The 16810-nt window shown below is 39.9% G+C and overlaps 1 protein-coding gene across 2 annotated transcripts in view; it reads right to left on the reverse strand.

Annotated features, from left to right (window-relative positions):
- The window catches only part of slit3 (slit homolog 3 (Drosophila)), a 219424-nt gene that overhangs the window by 65073 nt on the left and 137541 nt on the right, over nucleotides 1–16810 (reverse strand). For both annotated transcript variants that reach the window (XM_036568481.1, XM_036568482.1), the window contains 6 exons: nucleotides 13974–14137; nucleotides 13146–13290; nucleotides 7800–7871; nucleotides 6859–6930; nucleotides 3166–3237; nucleotides 42–185 (listed from right to left, as the gene is read on the reverse strand). In XM_036568481.1, the coding sequence (XP_036424374.1) occupies nucleotides 42–185; nucleotides 3166–3237; nucleotides 6859–6930; nucleotides 7800–7871; nucleotides 13146–13290; nucleotides 13974–14137 (669 nt within the window). The remainder of the gene's footprint in view (nucleotides 1–41; nucleotides 186–3165; nucleotides 3238–6858; nucleotides 6931–7799; nucleotides 7872–13145; nucleotides 13291–13973; nucleotides 14138–16810) is intronic.

Genomic DNA, 16810 nt, shown 5'->3' on the forward strand with positions numbered 1-16810 from the left:
TGTGTGAGAGAGAGAGAAAGAGAGAGAGAGAGACAACTTACAGGGTCTTGATGGAGCGCAGCGGTGTAAACAGGCCTTTGCTGATGGTCTGGAGCTTGTTGTCATAGAGAGAAAGCAGATTAAGGCTCTGCAGGTCTTTGAAGGTGTTCACCCTCAGACAGTTGATTTTGTTGGCGTTGAGCAGCCTGGGTGGGCAAAAAGAGGATTTAGCCTTCAAACAACAATAAACAGTGAACTGTGTGGAGTCTGGATACATTATATCAATGGATCCTACATTCCAATCTGTCATCATACATTGTATTCTCTTCAGAGTTGGGTTATGAAGTGCCAGTCAAAAGTTTGGACACATGTAATCTAATGTGTTTTTCTTAATCTCAAAGGCATTTTGATTTAAACACTTAACCTTTATGCTTACATATTTGAAACTTGCTTCTAAACAAATACAAAAAGTGAAGTTTGCTTTATTTAACTCTATTTTTAGATAATTCCTTTGGATGCACTGAGGTCCAGATCTGGAGATCAGTAGATAGAGAGTTGCTGCCCATGCTGAGTGAAACAGTCCAGTCTTTGAGTCAGTCTAGCACCTCCAAGGCCTCTTTTTCCTGACTTTTTCCCCCAGTCTTTCACAACTTTAAGGACGCAAACATTTTATTTTTCCTTTGCCTGACTGAAAAGCGCGCCACTCACTCTGACTGGTTTTATGTCTCACTTCTGCGCCTTGAACAGCATCAGAAATGCTGTAAATTCATGATGGCGTCTCCTTCCTGATCCAGATGCCATCAGAATGCTGAACAGGACTTAGAAATGCACAACCCTGTGTCATAAGTTATTTCCGTAAACATCAGAAAATCACAGGCAATGTTTTGGTTTGCTGAGATTTTAATAATGCAAAAAACACAGTGTTTTCACCTTTAGTCACAGCATTTGATTTCAAACATATAGTGGGCAATATTGCTTAGATGAGAAACAGTACAGCCCAGTACAATCAGAAATCTTTGGATTGTTGTTTGCATGTTTGTCTTTGTAGTTTTAAGCCACATGGACCTCATTTGTAACTCATTCACTCACACTTTTCAGGCTAAAGGTTCTCCACAAGGGGAGCTCTTAGCACTTAAATAGCTTTTTTGTGCATCATTGAAAAGAAACGGCCAATTTTTAGCATAAGTCAGAAATGCTAGCTGGCACATGGCTAGCAAACACACCTTTGAACAATTCTACACACGTAAAATCATATTTTTTTTTCAGTAAAACACAAAAAAGCCTCAATTGCAGAAAATGTGTTTCTATAGTGACAATTAATAAGGTCACACAATGATTTTCAGACTTTGGCATACATTTAATTCAAAACAATGGGATCTAACTGCTCACCATGTGGCCATGAGGGACAGGGATGCAGTCTCACTTCCTGCTCTAAAATGCAGGGGTGAGGCTGAAGTAAGGCTCTAAGGACTAAAACTCTTTGTACTTTGGATTTGACATGAAAAGGTTTTAAGTTAAAAATTAAACTCATGATAAATCTAAATATTTCAACTTCACTTTAAAAAATAAATAAAAAATAAAAATATAAAAAAGTAGTATTTTCACTAGTTGAAATTTAGGGGTTAGGGTTTGAGACAGCCACCTCCCAACATGAAGTACCCTATAAATGATGTACGTTTTTGTAAATACTTTCTTAATTAATGCAATGAGTATAAATAGATGATAACACAGTCCTTGTAAATGTCAAAGGTCTGAATACTTAATTTTATGAGTACTACACATAGTTTAGTACATGAGTGAGGCTACATTCCTGTTTTCCCTTCTTTTATCCTTTTCTAATGCAAGAGACATTCAATGTTGCACTAGAAAAGGTGATACATAGCATGTCTATACTTGATTCAGATGTGTATGATTAAAATATTGCGCAATCTTGTCTTTGGCAATAGTTGCGCTAATGTCATTTATTTCTTCAAATCAAATGAAATGATGTACACACGTGAATCAACTAAATTCAGTTCATTTTTTTCAGTGTGCTGCCACTGCTGTATGATGATGGCCTTGAGAAATGTTTACTCGTTCACCATACTTCAGCTAGAGTGACCACAGCGGAAAAAGGCACCAGGAGTGTAGTGCAAGAGTGGTGCTTCATATCAATGGCTCTTTGCATTCTTGCTTTCTTTTTGATGCCCTGGAGTAGTACAGTGCTGTTCTGGAGTTGGCCCTCCTCTTCCTCGTCCCCACCCTGCCACCTCTGTGTCTCTCTTGCTTAGCTCGCCTGACAATTGACTAACGCAGGGCCTGTGCTTAATTACTGAAAGCCATTCTAATGAGCTTTTGTCTCGGAGCGAGCGCACGCATCGTTAGCCTGCTCACAGGGAGAACTAATTAGGTTTGGGGATTTCAAAAAAGAGGCAAAACAAAGGAACCCCATTCACAACAAAGTGGCTCAAAAACAACATCCACGAAGGCTTGTGGCTGCCTTTCGGAATGCTGTTAAGGCGTTCCTTCGGAAGGGCACTTACTAACTAAACCCATTAGAGGGAGAAAACTGTAATTGGTAAAAACATAGGTAATTTGACTCATTAAGGCAGTTGACAAGGCAAACGTTGGAAAGTGCAGTGCTGTGCCACCGGAGCCAGCACGCTTTAGGCCCGATAATAACTTGCTGACGTGCGCTTGCTCGGCTTGATTCGGATCCATTGACGTGGGAGCGAGGAAGCTGCCGGACTATCAAAATTTCCCCATCTCCACAAATCATTAGAGGCAGCACAAACAGGCCCATTAAAGCCCACAGATTTCCTCAAATTAGACCACTAAACACAGGCATTATGTTTGAGCAATGTTTCTGTGTCTACATCAATATAACTAGGTGTGAGAGATATGCCTCGTAATCACGTCCAATTTAAATGCTAATGATGTTAGGCACACCCCTGAAAAAGAGAGAAGAAAACAGAGAGAAGTCTTGCTACGTCTTCCTCCAACGAGTCGTCTAAATGGTCCATTTGAGAGCTGGAAGAGGTTTCGGGCTTCAAGATGCTCTTTTCTTTTTGTTCTTTTTTGCTTGAGTTCTTTTAATGGGGAAAGGTGGGAGAAATGAAATAGCTCTTCCTCCAGTGGTGAGCATGCGTCAGTACACACACAAACACGCAAACACACACACACATTTACAGAGGGAACAGTACTCACAGCAGTTGCAGGGAGACCAGGCCATCAAACAGCCCCTTGGGTATCTCTGCAATTTTGTTTCCATACAGGACCCTGCAGGCAGGAACAGATGCAGCCCAAAGAAAGGGCAGTAAATCACGTCAATACGATCACTGAGTTTGTGTGTGCGTGTGTACACTGCTCATCAAAGGTTTGGGTACACCTTGCCTTGTACAGAAGTTAGATTTTTGCGTACTTTTCACATTTTAAAATTAAATAACAAAAAACATCTGCAAATCGTTGCTTACCATAAAGCAACTACTTAACACAGTGTGTCCCCTAAACCTTTTTCAGGCCTTGTCTACATTTATTATAAAGATGTACAATTGTGTGATTAAGAGTTTGTTTACAGTCAGTTTATATCAGAAGAATTCATGTGCGAGTGAATGTTTTATAGTGTTTTAAAATAGCCCAAAGAGTAGCTTTCACATATTCTATAGAAATGCATAAGAATATTGTTAATAGTTCCTTAAATCAGCAATAAATACTGTTTAGATTATGAAGTCCATAAGAAAGCCCCAACAGATTGATTATTAGAGATTGAAGAATGCTATAAGAATTTGAGTGCTTATGTCTGAAAAAATCTAGAAGAGAGGACTCTTGATGATTTTACGCTTCAGTAAAACAGCAAAAAGTTTCACTTTTTTTATTATTTATTGTACATCAACTTTCAATTCAACCACCCAAAGCTAACATTTCAGTTTGCAGCAGAACTTTGTTTCTATAACGACCTAAAAATTCTGTGATTAAAACCTGCTGTGACAAGAAGAGCTACATGCTGCTCCTCCGTCACAAACCAGCTCTCCGCACACACCGCTATATCACACTACTACAGCAACAAACAGATGTGTACTGGATTTTCTGAATTTATTGCATCTTTACATTTGATTGAGCAGATAATTTAACAGATAATAGACATTTTTTACTCCAAAACAGCTTTTTACTCAAAGCTGTGGGCATATCGCAAAAATGTTGGAAAGCTATTTCTTCTCATCTAAGCTGGGCAACGTTTGTAGGTAGAGCGCTGTGAAGCTTTGGGCACATCCTGCAACGTTCATCACGGACTATATTTTGCCTTAACAATTACTTGACAGTTGTTGTTGTCAAGCTACTGTTAAAAGCACTCGCTTTTTGCCTAAAGTAGGTTTAAATAGCTGGGAGGTTTGAGTGCTGATGAGACAGCACTGTCACCAAGATAGCATTCTCACTTATGCTGACACAAATATTCATGTATAAATACAACCTAGTCAGTATTTACTGTGTTAAGTCATTGCAAACTGACAAAAGAAAAAAATGCCCATTTCAGAGAATACATTTTGAAAAGCTAGATGTCCCCAAACTTTTGATGAATGAATGTATTTATTTGATCTGTTTTCAGCTCATAATTTTTGTGGCCTTTGTCCCCACAGTGTGAATACTCCAGTACTTCTTCAACCTAATCTTTATTGGAGCTGTCAAAATAAGAGTCCACATTTAAATATTCATTAAATCCGGTGACAAAAAAGCACATTCAATTATAGAACATGTAAATCTGAATGGTTAAAGCTTGTACTGTGACTCCTTGTACACTGCAGGCCAATTAGTGAACAACATTATCACACATAAGTACCAAATGGAGAAAAGAGCACTGACTATGAACAAAATAATAATGATTTATATAGAATTTTCATGAACTAATTATTTAGCCTTTAACTGCAGTTGCATGGTGTTTAAAATTGTATGGAGATTTTTGCAAACATACAATGGATTTTAACAATCCAGTAACTCTGAATAAGTGTTACAAGCTGAATAATGCAAATGACCAGAAATATGTTGTGTAAAGTGACCAAATGATCTGCTTCAGATGCTTTGTAGTACAGTAAGTAGTACAGTAAGCTAATAATCATGTAATATTTATAAGGTAGCGTGGCTAAGCTGCTTGGCTACGCTGCTACATAGCCATTGAGCGCAGCTATATATCCTATTACACTTATGTGCTTAAATGACATGTTTTGTTGATTTTCTAAGTGAAACTAAGTTAATACATTGTCTACAGAGAAGACACTTCTACACATTTTAATGCACAATTACTGTTTATTTGCTGAATTTAGCATAAAAAAGATCATATGTGGTTATGGCACAAAGTTATGTTATGGGACATTGTATATTTTACATTTTATTTTTTCCAGTATGTTGAACTCAGCAAATAAATAGAAATGGTGCCTTAAAATTAGCAGAAAAATGCCATATTTGAGTTCGTTCCCTGTAGAGGAACTTGTTTTCACTTAGAAAACACAACATGTAATTTAACCAGGGGTGTACAACCTTTGCATATGACTGTACCTATTCATCTTTTTTGTAAAATAAGCAGAATTTGTAATCATTTATTTAACATTGAAATATATTTGTACATTTGACAAACAAATGGGGTAAAATCAAATCAGATTTGATTTCTGATCCCACCAAACAGCCCTAATCTTCATCTTCTGAATATGTACCTCATGGGTTGATAGGCACAGACAATAATTTCCACCCGTTCCCCTGTACTTACAAAAGAACAAAAAACCTATTTACTCAAAACACTCAAGATGAAGCACCTGCCCATTGCCTTCTCTTATAAGTGTGTTTTGACTTAACAGGTTTTCTGTTCTTTTCTAAGTGAAGGGAAATGATTGTCTGTGGTAATCAACCATATGCTGCAGATGCAGCAGACAGAGATTAGGTTGAAAGAATGCTGGATTATTCCTTTATTATGAGTGTGCCTGCCATCTCATGTGCCCTATTGTTCTGTTGCCATTGCGTGTGAGTGGCTCTTTAATTGCAGCATGTGTAAATGAGCTGAGTGCTGCGAGGCTGAGGCCTGTCATTGGCCCAGCTGTGCGGGCTGGGCGCAGGGAGATGGATCTAATGGAATTAATATGCACAGGACGGAGCTACTGTCTCTTTCAGAAATGTTCAGGTGATGTAAATGAAAGCCTTCTTGTGTGTTCACACCACAGCAGATGTCAGCACACATACAAACGCACACATGCATAGATGGAGACTATTTGTACTGTGTGTTGCCGCTGTTGTGTCACCCTTCACGCTAATTTATTTCTCTCAGCTGACAGCTGTCGCGTCACTGTCAGCCTCCAGCGCCGCGGGTTAATCCAGAGCCAAAACTGCAGCAGCGCGTTTCTGACCAAAGGCACTGATTATGAAGTGTTGAAGTGTGAAAAAGAACATGATTTTGATTCGTGCAGGTGAGTGGGTGTCAGTGGGTTTGTGTATGAAAGTGCAGTACCGGTCAAAAGTTTGGATATACCTGCTTATTTTTACTAGTTTTCACCTTTTAGAATAAGAGTGAAACTTTAAATCGATACAGATGAGACTACACAAAGTAACAAATCAGATCAAATCCATCTTCTATTTTAGATTCTTGAAAGTAGTTGCACTTTGCCTTGCTTATACACTCTTGGTATTCACTCAAGCAGCTTCATGAGGAGCCACCTGAGATGCTTTTCTAATAGGACTGAAGAACATACATATAAATTTAAACTTTTTGTATTGAAAACAAAAGCATCAACTTCACCATTTAGAAATACATCTCAGGCATTTCAGCATAAGTGTTTAGGCCTAATCAGGTGTGTCCAAACTTTTCACTGGGACCGTATTTGTGTGTGTATGTGTGTGTTTATTACTGACACACACACTTACAGTGAGGTGAGGGAACGGAGGCCACTGAAGGCATCATCTGCGATATCTGAGATTTGATTCTTACTCAGATCTCTGAAAAAAACACAGATGGTACAAACATTAGAGACATGCACTTAAAACCATGCTATTTAAATGGTTAATTCACATTTTTCGAATGTAAACACAAGCTTTCTCAGTACTTCTGTACAAAGTGACTCATTGGGTGACGTGTAGCAGCTTAGTTTTGCATGGCCTGAATAAGTGAATACTGAAATATACTAGTATATATACTCATATACTGACAACAGGAAACTTGTTTAGAGCTACAGAACATGCCTGCACTGACGTAGTTTACTTGCTTAAATTGTCTGGACTGTGTAGTAAGCTGTTAGCTAAAATAAATAAATACTGTTGGTATTTAAGATCAACAGTGTCAAATTTATATTCCAAATCTTTCTAATAAACTCTCAAATGTGGTGCAATCCATGTGGTGCTGTTCTAGTAGCTGGTAGTAAGCTACTGCAGTGTAGAGAAATGGGGGGATGGGTTGGGTTTGGAAACAGCATAACAATAATATATAAACAAATTTAACAATATTTTCTTCAACAAAGATTATTTTTTGTGCTTTAAGTTAAGGGATACTCAGAAATATATCTATTGGAATACCAACAGAAATGTCTCTTTTTGATAGCATGTTATCCTTCTTCAAAAATCTTAAGTTTATGAATAGATAAAATTTGATAGATTAGACAGATAAAAACAACAATGCCTAGTATCAGTACATTCAAATGAATTGAGAATGAGCGTGCAATTGAGGTAGGTAGAACATGAAGACAGTGACTGAACCTGAGAACAGACCTGATGGATCTGCAGTGTGCTTAGAGCAGAACTTTGCATGGCTCTTCATGAACGAGCTTTGAATGGTTGTAATAATGTTTCTGGAAACAGAGGCTAATACTCACATCCTCTTCAGCTTCTTATATGGAGAGAAAGCTCCTGGCGGAATGCTCTTAATCAGGTTTTGCTCCAGACGACTGCAGAAGAAACAAGATAATATGTTACATGCAGCCGTTACACACTGTCCAACAAAACTAAATCAACATCATGTTCATGTACAGCGATACACAGAGTACAGCACGTGTTATCAGAGTAAACTCTCTCCGCGCTCCATCGCAATCTGTGTATGTGTGTTTACGCCTGTGTGTACATGCGTGAGTGTGTGTGTGTGTGTGTGTGTGTGTGTGTGTGTGGTGGCGTGTTGCCCCGGTGATGTGGAGCATGGCAAGGCCACAGTAAGTCATGGACAGAGTCATTAGTCTGTGTGAGAAATGGGTCCGGCTGGAGCGCTCGCTGCCCCTCCCTCCCTTCCCCTGACCACCACTGTCCCTTTCACTCTCTGCAATCCATCCTCGCCACTGGAGAGATGACTGCATAGAGACACACACACACCAGGCTGAACACACACAAACACACACATGCATGCTGAGTGTTTTGAATTTCTGTCCTAATCCAATAAAAGATGTGGAAATATGAGCACTGCAGATTAATATTGTACAATTATTAATCATTATTCAGTTTTTGTTATCATACACTTCTGTAGAAGGTGTATAGTGATGTCAGCTCTCTGTGCATGTAAGGAAGGGACTGTTGAACTTGGCACATCAGTTCAGGTTCAGATTTGGCAGGTGGCCACGCTGCGCACCTTTACTCTAATAAACAGCACAGTTTTTAGTTCAGCTGTAGCTTCATCTCCCTCATCACTCGCCATCTTGGCTACAAAAGGGACTTCAAGCTTTGACGGCTTTAGGGAACACATTGTTAATGTTAATGTAAAGCAGCAGGAATCATTATTTTTTTTGCACTAGTGTTGTCTCTCGTAATATTATGAGCAGATCATAAGGCAAAAATGTGCTCTGAATTCATTGAAATGATAGTTTCATTATCGCACATATTTTCTAAGTGGCTTATCCTTCTGGGTCGAGGGGGTGCTAGAGCCTCTCCCAGCGGTCATTGGGTGGAAGGCAGGAAGCACCCTGGACAGGTCACCAGTCCATCACAAGGCAGACACACAGACATATACAATCACACATTCATACCTAGGGGCAATATAGCATGTCCAATTGGCCTGGCTGCCTGTCTTCGGACTGTGGGGAGGAAACCCACGCAGACACGGGGAGAACATGCACACAGAAAGGACCCTGGTCGCCTGGATGGGAATCAAACCCTTCTTGCTGTTAGACGACAGTGCTACCCACTGCACCACCATGCCACTCCATTTCATTATCAATTATATCAATTATAAATTCTAATAATAAAATGCAATAAAAAAAAATCTTAAATGTAGTTAATATATCTAATATTTCTCATTTTCAAATTATTATAAGCCTTTAAAACTATTTTATAAAGTAAAATTATCTCACTGTATTGCCACATATTTTGCTTGTTTCAAGTATACTTTTCAAATGAAGCAAAATTATCTACCAATATAGTGAGATAATTATACTTGATAAAATTACTGAAAACAAGTAAAACGATGACTTAAAAACAATATTCTTATGAAAGTCTCAACATGAGAAATATGAGATACATCAACTAGATTTCAGAACATTTCACTTGCCAAGATACAATTTCTGCAGTGTGCCAGAAGAGCAGCATGTTAGGCTATTGGTCTAAGAGAGCAAGAGCCAGCCAAATGCATGTATATAGAAAACAGCAGGTTTTCTGGTTGCTGTAGCATCCCTGCATGCTTAAAAGCTCTACAGGTTTTCCAGTAAAATCACGGCTATTTTAGACTGTTCTGAACAATTTCACTACCATGGCTACCATGGGTTTAGTGCTAGGATTGGAGGGGTATCGCACCCTCTAACATGAGTTTTAGGAAGTCAATGGCCAAGTGCCACATAGTTGGAATCTATGTACACACACACCCCACAAACTCACAACACATGCACACACACACACATACACACACACCCACACACATACACACACACACACACACACACACTCTCTAGGCTCATTTCTGTATGGTAGTTAGAGCTCCTGCAGGGGGAATTACTGAGAGAGCCATCCAGTGATTTGATAGCCATGCTGCAGATTGAGAGGAGATGGTTTTGAGTTTTCAATCTGCTCTGGAGCTCACTGTGACTCAGCCCTGGCAGCTGCCACTGGAAATGGGTCCCTGCTGAAATGAGTATAAACCCCCGGCACCGTTCGGCCTATACATCATTTAATTAGTGCTATTTGTTTCTGGCCACAGGCACTGCTGGAGTAATGTATCCAGCCCGAGGTAGCCGTTTATTATGCAAAGGTCATACACTATTGGCAGAAGGAGCGGGACGAGGAACGGCACATATCAGGGCAATTACGCACCTGTCCTTTAGTACAAACAAGGGCCTGACGATCGATATGTATATCAAATACCCGCTCTGAGGAGGCGCTGAGATACTCTGAAGCCAGCGGAAACCCAATCAGCCTGTGGCAAGAGTTACACACATATATACACCACCTCCACCTCCACTAGTGCTGTAGAGTCTAGTGATTGTCGTGTGTATGTCTAGATTATACGCTGCATTGTAAGGACAATGATATCCGTTGATATCATTCTTTTTGCGTATAATACAACTCTTTCTAATAAAGCTTTCGACACACATAGTACTCTTTCTTTATTTTGAATAAGAGTGGAGAGAACAAAATAACTAGTTGTGTAAGTGGGATCTTATGGGCTCCAGTACAAAAAGAGTTCATGAGCGTCCAAAACAAAAATATATATATGATTAGCTTGTTTGCTCACTACTGTTATGTCTCAAATGACAAAAAATCCACTGAATGCTAACATTTTGTTTGAACCCTGCTCCAAAACACTGACAAAACCATGCTATAACCATGTAAAGGCACATGTTAGGTGCTGTATCAAGTTGTCTTGACCGATTATGTTCACTAACACAACAATGACATGTTACCATTACCGTTGTCATGGCAGATGTCACAATGTTTGATGTCAAACTAGAGCACAGAGCAAAATTTAGCATGTGACATAAGCTTTTATGACATCAATCATATACAATGAAAGTTACCGGTAATGGTGACATGACACTGTTACATTACTGAACAAAATGTGTTACAACAACTCATCACAGCATATCTGCCATGATATGTTTAAGTCATGATTGTGTCAATGTTATGTAGCAGGGTTCAAGTAAACTGTTACCCCATTGACATCTAATGTTCACCTAAATGTTTATGTTAGATTATCTATTTGGAATAATTATACATCATACTTAGCTGTCTGACATGCCACTGCCCAAATTAAGAGGTTACACACAGATTCCTGAGAATGCCTGCTGTATGACATACATATCCTAACATATTATTTGAATAGAATCATTTATGTCTTACAAAATATTAGAGGTATAAGAAATATATCATTCTGCAGATAGTTGTTAGCTTAATATAAGATTATTTACTTATTTCAAGACACGTTTTACTTGTTTTAAGACAAATTTTCTGACAGTATAGTAATTACTATATATATATATATATTACTTAAAGTGAAAGTGTCTAGAAATAAGCTAGAAAATCTTATAATTTCAATAGATTTCAGATCATTTTACTTTTTTTGCAGTGTATAGGTTAATATCGTTTTCCTCACCAGCTGGCGCATTGTGATGTCATTAAAACTGAGAAGATGATGTTTTAAAGGTTTTAAAGAAAGGTTTTAAAAATGATGATACAATGAAATAATAAAATGAATGAATCAATTTCAATACGATCGCAGACATTAACTAACAACATACAAAAAAAACAATTTTAACTTCAGATTGACTTTAAGAACATCTGAAGAGTTTTATTCTAAAATATTGTGTATCCATTTGTAACAGACTGAGATATAACAAAAAGAATATCAGCTGAAGTATAACGGAAAACACATTTTAATTTCTCTAATAAAGGTGGTATTAATTATAATATAGCACTGATATTTCTTGTATTCAAGAAAATTCTTGTATGTTTTCTATAATGCGTGTTTGAATGAAACCCTTCATTATTTTTCCTTCTTGTGTCTAAAGATGTTGTAGATATGAGGTTTTGTTATAACAGCGATAGTACATAATGCTTTCCTGTATCACTGCCTGCATGCAGTTCAGCATATGCAGTGCTGTGGTCTACAGTGGATCAGAGCGGAGGACGTCGCCAGCCTGCGCATGTGATTGAGTTAAGGCCACTGCGGCGCTGCAGATTAGAACGGGGCTCAGGCGTGATCTCATTTGCCTGACTCTGGCTCCTTGGCTGTCTGTATAATTGTGGTGAGCTCATGAGGAAAAAAACTGGAGGACCCCCAGCAGCCCAAGACAGAGGTGCCCCTAGCTCCAGCAGAGCTCTGACACTGCTGCTAATGAGGCTGCGAACTGCAGCGCTAATGGGCCTTCGCTATGCGACAGGAGGAGAGACGGAGAGCTGAACACCTTGTAATATCAGAGAGGCTTTATGTATTTACCACACTGGGAGAGAGAGAGGGGGCGAGAGACAAAGAGATCAAGAGAAAGAGAGAGAGAGAATGAGATAAGAGTGTGAAGGAACTACGTGTACTTATATAAGGACACTTGAGGACATGACACACAGTACTTAGTTTTATTTAGTGATATTTAGTCAGCATTAAACCTGTCAGCTTCATCACATATTCATTTTCATTAGATAGAACAGCTCACTATTGCCCTTTTTATTAATGTGTTATAACAGCTTATTAATGCTTTTTTAAAGTGTTCATGACCTGATCACCATTAACAAACTCATTTTAAATTCTTTATCCATAAATGCTTTATAATGGTGGTCTTATTCTAAAGTGGTACAGAGAAAACTAGCACATTCTAAGCAGAACTTTTTAAACTCAACATTAAGTTCTCCAAAGTTCTTTCTGGAGTGAGGAATCAAACCCGGTCAGCTGCATGGTGAGCAACAGTGTTAAACACTTGCTTTGCCAACAGCTACAAATGAAAATTAAATGAATGAAATGAGATAATGACATAAATTGCTGACGTCCCATCAACTTCTTGTTACTATGTAGTAGTACTACACACTGGTTGTTGTTGTTCACAGGTTCTCTAAAACTAGTTTCGATCTAGGTTTCCATTATTCAAGAAGTACTAATGATACTCAAAGCATATTGTGATGTAATTTGTCCTGATAACATATCGCCACATTGTCCACCCCAGAAGGAAGGCGAGATAAGGACACAGAGACAGAGATACAGAGGCATGAAAAATGAAAGGTGGGAGGTCAATGGTGTGAGTGTGACCGATGGGATGACTCACATTTCCACGATGCCCTCGGGCAGGTTGGCCGGGATTTCGGTCAGGCCTTTTTTCCTGCAGTCCACGATGTTGTTGTTGCAGGAGCAGCTGGCAGGACAGACGGACGCTTGAGGAGCGCAGGACCTTGGCTCTGACTGAGTGGGGCCTGGCGGGCCAGGAAACATGCGGAAAATCAGCAAAAGTTCAAGAAAGATCTAATTCAGTGATAAACACAGCAAGAAAAACAGGGGAAATGTGTAACATAGAGATAATAGAGTTCCATTACGGAACTGAACACATAACAAACAGCTGCATCAGAAAGCGAGTCATAAGAATGACAAGTCGACATGACATTTGCACAAATGAGTAACATATGTGCAGAAAGCTCATTCTTGCAGCCAATAAAGTAACATAATCGGAATGCACTGAGCTTCTGTCGTTTTATTGTTTTTCCTTGCAGCATAATTAAGAAATGACTTTTTTTCTTAGAGAGTTGTACAGTGTTGTTTAGTGATTTAGCGTATATTCCTCAGTTGATTAATTAGAAGGGGGAAGCAAAGGGGGCTTAATTAACAAGACTTGGACGTGAATATTTTCACCAATTAAACGATGAGGTCTATTAGAACGCTCACAACATTGCAAGGAAAGACATATTTGCTTACATTTATCCTGCTCTGATGCTAATGAAGGCACATTATGCATAGTTTAATGTACATTCCAGGATAGTGCAAGGCAAGCAATAATTTCAGAGAGTGTGAAGATTATTGACTGCTAAACAGCAGTTTTCGTTCACCCTCAATGATGTTGTGCGTGTGTGTGTGTGTGTGTGTGTGTGTGTGTGTGCTGCACCTGTACAGACGAACTCTCTCTTCTGCACATCAGGGACACTGAGCCCTCTCATGTGGGCAGGCGACATGCACTGAGTAAAGTGGGCCAACCCCCTCCTTTGCCGCAGCCAATCAGAGAGCCAGGACAGGTGGCAGTCGCAGTGCAGGTTGTTGGAGTGCAGACGACTGGAAAGAGAGAGATACAGATAGATAGAGAGAGAGAGAGAGAGAGAGAGTGAGAGAGAGAGAGAGAGAAGGAAGAGAGTGATAAATGGAGAGACAGGTAGATGGATAAAAAGATGGATGAGAGAGAGACAGAAAGATAAAGAGAGAGAGAGAACAGAGAGAGATAGGTAGATGAATAGACAGAAGGGACATGCAGACAGATAAAGAAATAGAGACGGAAAAAGAGATTGAGAAGGAGAGAGGGACAGATGAGAAAAGAGAGACAGACATCGGGAGTGATGAAGAGAGCGAGAGGGAGATGGATAGGTTAAAGAGAGAGAAGGAGAGGTAGAGATGCAGATGGATAAAAGAGATGGATAAGAGAGGGACAGAATGATGGAGAGAGAGATTGAAATGAAAGAGAGAGAATATAAATGAAAGAGAGAGAATATAAATGTAAGTCAGATAAAAACAGATAAAGATGTGAAACGCCTCAGAGGAGATTCTTATTTCTGGGGCCATCTATCTGGAGACCGAGGGATCAGTGAGCAGCGGGTAATGACTGAAATACAGTTCTCTAATGCTAACGCACACTGAGCCCTGCATTTTAATACACCAATTCACTCTCAGTTGGAATGTGTTCTCGTTGGTCTGTTAACATAATCGTGATGAAGCCAAAGAAAATATGACATAGCTTCACTAATCACAATGACAAATTGTTGTTCAGTCACTCTTCAGTCGAGAAATGTAAGGAATCTCTATGTCATTTATCACTATTACTGTGATTTGAAACTAATTTATTTCTCACTCGTGCCTACTGTCAAAAATGCAGATTCTAAACTTTCAGTTGGTACCATGTGTTTGTGTTTGTAAGAAGAAGAGGAGATATTTTAATATGATTTTAATTTGATCACATCAAAAAAATTGGAAAAAAGATAGAAGAGCAGATTCAAATCTTTCAACACTGAATGTAAATTAACAAAGGTCATATGTAACTAACTATGTAACTACTTAGGTCAGGGGTTGGCAACCTAAATGTTAAGAAGAGCCATTTTGTCCTTTCAACAAAAGCTCAAAAGCTCAGCTATAGCTGCTTTTCGCACATCTCCAGCAGGAAACATTTCCACAAAAGTAGAATAGTTTCTTGTAAAATGTCTCTCAACATGTGATTTTCATAAGGCTGAAGTCAGCTTTTCATTCGCCAGCTTCTCGTTCGAACTTTCCTGTTCCACCTTAAATGGTGCCTGAGGTGCCAGAATGTAACTGCTGCACCATTTAAGGTGGGACGTGAAAATTCAAACGAGAAGCTGGCAAACGACAAACTGACTTCAGACCATTTATTGTTAAAACTGTGTTAGAACGATCAGCAGAGCTTTATTCTACTGCAAAGGAGGATTATTTTACTTTTACCTAAAAATCGAATTCTGCTGTAGAGCAGCAACAGGGCAGTAAAAGAGTCGCATGTGGCTCCAGAGCCACATGTTGCCGACCCGTGACTAAGGTAATTACATAAATACAATGAATAGATAAGTATTGCAAATAGAATGCACAGCAAATCAACGATAATTCTAGACTCTAAGGGTTAAAATGAATTAACAGGATCAACGTAACTCAGTGATTTGTTTGTGACCATGGCAGAACACCCACGACTCCCTGGGTGAAAGTGCTCCCTTCTGCCAACACCTTCATTTTGTCAAGGTCTCCACCAATATGGCATCGCTCCCAATGCAGACACCCAGCTTAATATCTACCTCTCACGGATCATTACGCAGTGGGGAGGGGGACGAGAGGCATGGAAAGAGTGGCGTCAGCAAATCACAAAGGGCGGCTGTACCCTTTACAAAGGCCTGCAAGTGAAATAATAAGGTAGAATCCAGCTAGGGGGGCTACGAAATTGCTCATTGAGGATAACAGCGGGGACAAGGGTGCTCATGGAGCCTTTCCCATTATAAATCCAGTTTACTGCTTCCTTGTTGTTGCGGATTAATTATGGACGAGCGGGATTACGGAGATGGAGGGACGAGGACACCGGGGTCCCTAGTGGTCTGAGGTGGACGTGAGGTGAGGCGAGCGCAAAAAAAGCCCACAAAAGGGTAGCTCAGCACACCTAGCGTATCGACCGGTGTCCGTGGAAAATGACTCCTCGTCTAGCGGCGGGAGTCTCCTCGCTCTTTTTATTTGGCTGAGTTATTGAATGGCAAGCGCCATGGGGTGATATCATTTGATCTAATTGAATGGTTGCTGCACGAAGATAGCAGGTCTGGAGGAGGGGAGGAGAGGACAAAGGGATGGAGGGGTAGTGGAGGGAGGAAAAGGAGGAGGAGGTAAGCTGAACTATTTCATCAGAGACCTGGAGCCACCCCCCATCCCCGTCCTGCTAAAGGGATTACAGACATCTCTAAACATTTGATTTAATAAGTTGTTTTTTACGAGCGACAAATTCAATACCAGGATCTCAGGGATATTAGAGGGCCGAAAATTCAATACAAAGGAACCGGGGTAGTAGGGGCGGCCTCTGCTGTGGATAATTCAATACGGCTGAGGGAGAGGCGCGCCCTGCCAGCCCAGCGTCAGCAAATTCAATCCAGCGCGAGGGGGCAGGCCTGTCTGAAGGCCCTGACGGATGGGACCGTGGCCAGACTTCCTGACCGGGGAGCTGACCACTGATGGAGCCAGAGGCCTCTGGAGAATGAG

The sequence above is a fragment of the Colossoma macropomum genome, unplaced genomic scaffold (genome assembly GCF_904425465.1).
Source record: "Colossoma macropomum unplaced genomic scaffold, Colossoma_macropomum, whole genome shotgun sequence".
Lineage (NCBI taxonomy): Eukaryota > Metazoa > Chordata > Actinopteri > Characiformes > Serrasalmidae > Colossoma > Colossoma macropomum.